We start from the raw sequence: 9,007 nt of genomic DNA, 5'->3' as shown, positions 1-9,007 counted from the left end.
CAGGCCGATGACATGTGTCATTTTCAGTATTTTAAGACGTAACAACTTTTCGAAATTTAAAAAGAAATTATTAGGTTTTAGTAGCTTGAATAATAAAAACGAGGCGCAATAAAAACTCTTTTGATTGTTCCTCTATTTGTGATTTGTTGAAATTATGTGTTTATTCTTTTAATTAACATTTTTATTATAATCATATCTACATTGTCTCTTAACGGTAAGCGAAATCGTGGTCGAGCGTGATATTATTAGTGATAAAAAAGCTTCTTTCATTAATTTGCAATCCAATATCACAAAACCTTACTTTAATCGTCGCAGAATGATATTATTTAAATATACTTAATATAGTTTTAAAATTAATTACGACAGCACTAATCCTCCGACAACATTGTGTCAAATTAAATGGACCAGCCGACGGCCGCGCTTAATTAAATTTTGTAACGGGCCTTGTAATTAAAATGTCGTCGGGGAATATCAATCCATCGTAAGGCCCTTCTTACATAAGGCAACGTAAATCTTTGAAACTGTGATTTTGATCGCTAAGTAAACTTACACGATACAATGATAGAGAACCATTTGTCGCCGACATTTTGTCCTATCATTAACAGGAATGTTGTTACAGACTGATTAACTGTACTGACCGAATAGGCGACGCACGTTGACAATTCAATGTTCGTTGTACGGATCGCGCGCTACGCGTTACTGACTACTAAAGGCTGGAACAAAAGTATTTGAATTTTGGGTAGCCTTGTGTACGATGGGTCTAAGATTGTAAGAAGACGATAACATTTAATCATACTCCAGTTTTTGAAGTGAAGTAACAAAAGAAAGTGTCATATACCTTCATAAAAAAGAAAAGACAGTCTTTCAGCAAAATAATTACGTTCTATATTACAAAGTATTTAATTTTTTCATTATTTTATATACAGTGCGACATCTATTCGGCCTAGGAAGAAAATTAAGGTGCTCAAAATATGAACATAACATTTCTTGAGTATAACTTAGGCCAATCAGATCAGATAAATTTGTCGCACTATTCTCTCTCTCTGTCTAGCTCGTATCTTACAAGGTGATAGGGTTGGTCCTAGTCTCTTCCACTTCGCTCTGTCCACGACATCTTCGTCTGAAACTTGGCACTCATCATGTTACACACACTAAATTTTTTCATAAATAGGATATTGTCAATAAAGAATTTTTATAGATAAAAATGTGAGTACTCACCTATAATACTGTTTCTTTTAATATTATTAGGGTAAACGATGGTCTAGGTCGATGGGGCCGCAAAGTCCTAGAGTGGCGGCCACGGACAGGTCGACGCAGCGTGGACAGGCCTCCCGCAAGATAGACCGATGACCTGGTCAAGGTTGCGGGACCGTCCTGGATGCAGGTGGCACAAGACCGGTCATCGTGGCGATCTTTGGAGGAGGCCTATGCCCAGCAGTGGGCGTCTCATGGCTGACAGGAAGGAAGGAAGGAAACGAAACATGATTATGTTCAGCTTAAGTGATAGACACATTTACGGCGTATCGTATCGTATGCTAGCAAAATAATAAGACCATGTAAATAGTTACAGTTAATATACAGCATATTGTCAGCTAATATAATCAAAGTTGATGAAATGTCTTCATGATTAAAGAAGCAAGCTCGGCTAATTAGAAGTTTTTGCCTCGCGGCGAGGATTATGGCCGGCGAGACTGGCGGTAATTGCTCGTCTGCTCGTCGGTCGTCTCCCTGCCCTTAATCAGTTTTAGCTTCGTCGCCGGCAACTTTTCCTAAATTAACAATACTTATATAGATATTTATACATCTTTATTCTATTATTTTACTGAACTGACAATAGTCAAAGGCTTATTAAAAAATTGTCTCTTACATAAATTTAAGTAATTTTATATATAGAATAAAGAACTTTATGCTTATCTTTTCGGGGAACGCTAACAAAATGTGGCCAGGTATAGTGTTCGGCGTACAAAAGATAGGAATTTTTTCTTTAATGTGACTTACTTATGCCCAATGCGGGGATCTCAGTGCGTTCTTATATCTTCACGTGGTGGTTTTTATGCATGATGCTATTATACGTGCAGTTACCATAACTAATACTAAATGGCACACTCAGTCATTAATTGCTCGATAAGTTGGTCCCTTAGTGCAGATTTCTCGTACAACATTAATGGATGGAATCTGAGTGCTACTGACGCATACAGAAAGGCGAGTGTTGTTTGTAATTGCTTTGAACCTTCTCATCGATGAAATATCTTCGTTAATTAACGTAAAGCTTGGCTATTAATTAGGTTTTTTGCGTGTCGGAGGGGATTATAGTCTCAGTCCGTCGCAGTCTGTCGTAGTCTGTCGGTAATTGCTCCTCCATCAGGCCGGGCTTAATCAGTTTAATCCAATCTCGTAAATTCATTGGATCTACGGTTATATCTCTTAAACGCTTTTTTGTATTGATTGAAGTAGGTAACTTATTAATTGTATGTATAGTAACTATTATATTTGTTTAGAATTAAACTAAGTACATTAGTGTTAAAAAAATCTCACTTTCACTTTTTTATTTACTTATCAGTAGGATATTACTAGAAGTAAGATTTTTTTATGACAAGAAGTGTTACATTATTAATAGCAGCATCACAATAAAGAAAGAAAGAAGTTTATACGCCTTTTGCTTAAACTGCATTTTATGACTATTGTATTCCCACATTGACCAGCGTGATGTTAAATTCAACCAAAGTTAGAGTAAACAATATATGTTTTTAAATCTTAATAGAATCGACTTTAGAAAATGTTTAATTTTACACTCACAGTCGTAAAATTAATTAAACTTAATTAATATAGAGATATAAAGTATCAATTAATTTAAAGTTCGTTCTAATAATATTCATAAAAATATACTTTTAAATACCTAATTGAAATTTTACAAACTTCTCATTCGTTATTAAAAAGTTTTATTTAAAGCTAACTAACAAACTAATTAAATCAAAAATAATTACCATAACTTGAGACTTGAACACACCGTTAATTAATCCAAAAACATTGCTCCTAATTAGAGAAGTTACAATACGGATTGTACGATACTGATAATTGAAAAGTTCTTGTTAAAACTTTAACCGCGTAATATTCCACGAAGATAGTAAATATTAATACAAAATATAATACTAAATTATTTAAAATACAGGATGTGTAAAAATTTTTTCCTTACAATAATACAATTAAATAACTAAACTTATCTTTTAAACGATATATTATCAACCTGTCACTCCTACGGAGGGTGGGTACGGTATGTATTACCCCTCCAAACATCTCTATCAGCCGTCATTTCTTAATTCACTCCCTTCTTACGCATATTCCGTGTCATATAATCCATCCATATTTTCTTTTATTCTAGATACAATTTAATAATTTACTTAATTAAGTGATTAAAGTAGTCATAAATTAACTTAGTTTAATGTAGGTATAATTTATTCTATACTTTCTTATTTCATTGCAAATGCCTCGTATGAAAACAGGTATATTGTTTAACTTATCGACCGATACGAAAATGTTTGTGTAACATGTCGTTAAATGTAAATTTTAGTTCGCTATATAACATGCTCTTAACGACATAGTCATTATATTTCAAACAACAATAAGTTAATCAACAACAATACGAACAGAAATCGCTTGCATTATTTTAATTAACTGAAGGCACATCGTTAGTTTTAATCCGATTTGCATTCGAACATCCTTCCGGATAATACGAATATCAGCTGCGGTATAACAGTTATATGTTCTGATAAAGGGAAAAGGCGTACTCCAGTATCTTGTGCCGGTTCTTATTGCACACATCAGTACCTAACCAAATATTACGCGACAAATAAACGAAGGCAAAATCACGTACCGTGGACACCTATCTTAAGGTACAATATTAGTGTTAATCATTATAAATGAACAAAAAAAAATCAAATGTAATATGAACGTTCATAATGTCACAAAATATTTTTCCATTTCTTTGTAACTTGCAGAATGTTTTCACATAAAATATTTATGTGCGATTGTAAAATTTTTAGTGTTACAAGTTTCACAAGGAAATCAAACATGCCGTGAATTGTTGTAAGAATGTATTACCAGCATTGTATAATTTTAGTCTTAGTTTATGTGATGGGTAAAGTGGTGCATAACTTTACGTTGACTTCACCTACCATACGACAATACGTGATACCGAAAACAACGAAATTATTGAAAAGACGTAATATGGAATCAGTTATGTTCAAATCAGCTCCACAAATTGAACTACCGGCTATAGATAGAAGAAAAATCTGTTAGTTGTATTTTTTAATCTTACTAATATTATAAATGCAAATGTTTGGATATATAGATGGATGGATGGATGTTTGATAGACGATATCGCCAGAACGCCTCAACAGATGTCGATGAAATGTGGAATGTAGAAGGACTGGAAGAACACATAGAGTACTGAATAAATTTTTTCTAATTCCGCGCGAACGGAATCGCGGGCTACAGCTAGTCATTAATATATTTATCAATTTGTGTTGTTTAATCGTAATATTTTTTCTTTTTCAATATAATTAATTAAAAGCACCAGAAGATATTTGGAACTGGGACTATTGGTGTAAGTTGCAACCGAAATTAGGAAATTGTTCCGATTTTGTTACAAGGTGAATATTGGTATATTTTTTTTAATTTAGAAATTTTGAATCTAAAATAACCTAGTCTTATAAGAATGGACGCTATGTTACGAACTGTTTCTTATACCAGTTACTTATAACGAAATAACTTTAAATAACTGATGTTGCAACTTTTAACAGTGGTAGAGCCCACTTTAATATCTTCGCACGAATTGGCCCGGCTCGCCCGGTGAAATACCATGACCACACAGAAGACAGGCATCAAGTGGAAGCAATTCCGCGTTCCGTCTGATGAGTGTGCGTCCCGGAGGCCTTATTTAGTCCTCTTTCCCTTGCCACCCTTTTTCTTATAAGGAAAGGATGGGAAGTGGAAGTGGAAGAACTTTCCGGATGAAAGGATGCATGGGAAGGAAAAATATTTTCTCTCTGTGCATTCTCTCCTCCGGCGATTAAAGGTAGGCAACGCATATGCAATTGCGTATGTCTATGGACGACGGTCACTTCGCTATTTCAGCGATTTCAGGTGGCCGCTCGCTCGTTTGACACCTTATGCTATAAAAAAAAACTATGGTAATAATATTATATTTTTTAGGTATTATTATGACACGCAAATAGACCAGTGTGTTAATTTCACGTACAGCGGATGTGACGCCAACAAAAATAACTTTGAATCTGCAGAAAAATGTGAACAATATTGTCACGGTGTGTTAATAAAGTCTCATTCATTTATTATATTAAAAACTTATTTACAACTTCTGCTCTAAAAACTATTTTAATAAAATGGTATTCCTTTTTACAGGTACTACTTATTTGTCACTAAGGGAAGAAACCTCAAATTATTGCGCTTTGCAACAGGACGCCGGGATTTGTCTGGCTCTAGTTAGAAGGTAAGTCACAACAAAATATTCCTTGATAATTCTGAAACTGTATACAGCGCCATCTGTTACAAAAATATAGTTTTAAACATATGAAAACTAGAATAAGTTCATACTTTATAAGCATGAAAGTAACGGCTCGTTAGCTTAGCGGTTAGAGCATCCATCTAAGAATGGTAGTCGGGGGTTCAAATCCCTCACGAGCTATATCTTACAATTTTGCATTTTTTTTTATTTTGAGACACGGTATTATGAATAAGAAAAAATGACACTTAACATGTCAAAATCTGTTCAGTTGTTATGGTTGTAGGCAGTTACATTTGACATACAAAAAACCTTTTATACGTGAAAAAATTACGTTCCTCCTGTATCAATCATGTAATTACAACCAATGATGAGCTTCCAACACATATTGAAATCCACTGACATTATTTACTTTGAGAAAACTGTGATATGTATGATTACTCTTTTTGTACAGATATTTCGATTTAAACTTTTAAAGGTACTCATTTTTCAGGTACTACTATGATATAAACAAAGATAAATGTGTGATATTCCATTACGGAGGCTGTGGAGGAAATCGTAACAGATTTAATACTAAAAGTGACTGTTTGAATGATTGCAAAGGGACTTAAATGGAAATAATCAAATTGATCATAATCATAACATAAAGCTTTTTAAATAAAAAAAAAAACGACTTCAAACGCATTCATAACATGACGATGATTCACCATTGAGTTTTATTTCTTTATACCGTAGTTCACCGAACTTGTTGTTGTTTGAATTTTAGGAAAGAAAAATAGAGTACTATGTTTAAACATATGTTTCGTCAGTGGAAACTGACCGTTTTACTTTCTGTGTAAACATACAATGGATAGAATTTATCGTCATGCAAACAAAACATCAACCGCTAAAGCCGTAGAGTAGAGTGCATTCGAACGAATAGAGAGTCGTTAGCCGTAATGTGCTTTGGGCATTCGAGAATTTCAATACTTGAACACATTCAGTCGCCCAACGCTTCGAGTTTAGCAACATTTGTAAATGCGAAGAGAAATCACCAGCTTGACGTTATCGTAAATGTGTTTATGGTAATACTTTGTGATTGTGTATGGAAATGTCTGATTCGGCTTGAACTTTCAAATGACGAATTTATATTCGCGACCATCTCGGAATATTTATTTAATCTACTAGTTGTCGCCCACGACTCCGTCCGCGAGGAATTAAAAAAAATCATGAGCCTATGTGCTCCAGAATATGTACTATGCCAAATTTAATCGAGATCCGTTCGGCCGTTCTACAGGTAACTCCAAACAAACATCAATCCATCTATCCATCTAAATATTTGCATTGATAATATTAGTAAGATGTCTATTTAAATACTCAAATCATATTATAAGAAGTGGAAATTGCTGTCTTCACAACAATAGAGCTTACATTACCAACAACAATTTGTTTAATTCATTAATAAAGCATACTGAAGTAACATATTTTATGATGTACGCTTATATGTGAACTTAATCGCAACTTAATTAATATAATAAGCATGTTTACGTTGTATAAGCTTCCAACACAAAGCTATTTGTTCGGAGCTATAGACAACAAAAGCTTTCCACCCGACAAATTCATAGAACGCTAGTAATGTATGAAAGAAGAATCACTTATTTGCAACATGCAGTAAAAATATACGTTATAATAAATATGAATAAACAAAACCTAATGAACTTACTACAAAGTCAAGTTTACAAATTATATACTCTATTTTGTGGGTCAATTGACTTTGTGTCCTTTGACTCGACGAATATCTATTCAATAAACTATTTGTGTGACACCATTATGAGTACCTAAGTTTTTCCAAGAATTGTATTTAACTGTGGCTCTCGTAATTAATAAATTAAGTAATATATCCACTCTAATTTTCCACTGAATTCGTACTCTTCTTTTTAATATTGTCCCGTCTACGTTTACAAGTGCCGTATAAATACTCTTTATTCGAGACGTCACGATGTCTGTCTATATTTGCGTTAGTTTTAGATCTCCAGATAAAATTACTTTGACGGTATTCTCAGAGGAAATTAAATCTCGAGTTCTCATTAAATTATAAAACCTCTCGAGATAACAAGTACACTATATATTAAATAAATTTGTACATTTAATATTATAAATGTACTGTTCGAGGATAAATTTGAAAGACGTGCTTTTTTAATTTATTATACCTATGTTAATAGTATATCTTAAGATAAGTTTCAATTCTTACATTCAACATGTAACTAAGTTTACGAAAATTTTCTATAAAGTAGTATTAAGTTGGTTATTTTCCATTGACTTTTAATTCTGTAATTTAATACTGGCTGTATACAAATAAATTAAGCAAAGGTAAAAATTAAAATTAATAAGACGGAGTGTAGTCTACAAACGACCCGAATCTCTTCATTATTAATTACAAGTAGGCCTTTAGAAAGGAAACAAATTGAGTTATATTTTTCTATCCTCTGTAATCATAGCTCCGGGCCTTTCATTAATCGAAGATCCGATGGCTGTCATTATTTATGTATAGTTCGTATTAATTATATGACAAAGAAGAAATAAATTGGTTGCTTTAACCATTTAATCAGAGGTGTATTATATTATATGTTATGTTTACTTGACGCAAATACTAAAACATTATTTTTTATCATTTCGTAACTTTCATCATAAAAACTCAGAACAAATTCAATAGATAATCCAGCATATAGAAGTTTAGTTGTAATGTCAATTCTCTTAAAACAAAGCAAATTATTTGAATTATTTTAAAAATAACTTTTTACAAGCGTTGCCCTCTCGCTTTACCGCATTTTAATAACAAAATTAGTAAAAGAGAACATACAAAATACTCGTAGTAAATAGTTTAAATGTGCTTTGAATCCATATTTTTACCTTTTAATAATAATCATAAAATAATTTACCACCAATAATTACAAAATTATGCATGGGTTTTCATGTAAATAAAAGTAAACATCGATTTATTTCGGTTTATGGTATAACTAAAGTTATCTTATACCAGACTATACAAATATTATGCGTAATTGTGTTTAAAAAAAATTAAACTGGCTCGTGAAGGAATTGAACCTCCGACCACCATTTGAGAATGGATGCTCTAACCGCTAAGCTAACGAGCCGATATTATGTTGCATGAAAGCCTTTATTGCATTTATTTGTATTACATAACAGTATTGCATTCTAACTTCGCGTAGGTGAATATTTTATCAGTCTGTTAGCAAGAGATTAAAGATGTTAACTTTCTGCCAGCTCTAAATTATAATTAAATAGCATTTACTTTAATTTTAGCTTAAGGTTATTGTCTATTAAATTTAAGTAACCTTTATATAATTCATGTTGAAATTCATACATTAGAAGAGGAAGATACTTTTCCAATTTTTGTAACAAATAAGTATAAATCAGTATACCTATAAATCGTAGCAAACAACGCTACATTTCTACAAAGTACGATGCTACGGTTTTCGTAGATACGCTTTA

At 32.6% G+C, this 9,007-nt stretch overlaps 1 protein-coding gene across 1 annotated transcript; it reads left to right on the top strand.

Moving 5' to 3' along the window:
* Positions 1–4,016: 4,016 nt before the first annotated feature.
* Positions 4,017–6,201, top strand: LOC106118921 (boophilin-G2). Its single transcript, XM_013313683.1, has 5 exons — positions 4,017–4,291; positions 4,571–4,649; positions 5,212–5,321; positions 5,419–5,506; positions 6,012–6,201. Exons 1-5 carry the CDS (start codon positions 4,090–4,092, stop codon positions 6,127–6,129), a joined length of 597 nt encoding a protein of 198 aa, XP_013169137.1. The 5' UTR covers positions 4,017–4,089; the 3' UTR covers positions 6,130–6,201.
* The last annotated feature ends 2,806 nt before the right edge of the window (positions 6,202–9,007 follow it).

The sequence above is a fragment of the Papilio xuthus genome, unplaced genomic scaffold (genome assembly GCF_000836235.2).
Source record: "Papilio xuthus unplaced genomic scaffold, Pxut_1.1 DF827542.1, whole genome shotgun sequence".
In the NCBI taxonomy this organism is placed as follows: domain Eukaryota; kingdom Metazoa; phylum Arthropoda; class Insecta; order Lepidoptera; family Papilionidae; genus Papilio; species Papilio xuthus.
The sequence above is the reverse complement of the archived record's forward strand: the minus strand, read 5'-3'. Positions and strand labels throughout refer to the sequence as shown.

Excerpts from the sequence above, each read along its gene's own strand:
- LOC106118921 (XM_013313683.1), top strand. The coding sequence starts at position 4,090 with ATGTATTACCAGCATTGTATAATTTTAGTCTTAGTTTATGTGATGGGT. Across the intron at positions 4,292-4,570 it reads TATAGATAGAAGAAAAATCT|CACCAGAAGATATTTGGAAC; the intron begins GTTAGTTGTATT and ends ATTAATTAAAAG. Across the intron at positions 5,322-5,418 it reads ATGTGAACAATATTGTCACG|GTACTACTTATTTGTCACTA; the intron begins GTGTGTTAATAA and ends TCCTTTTTACAG.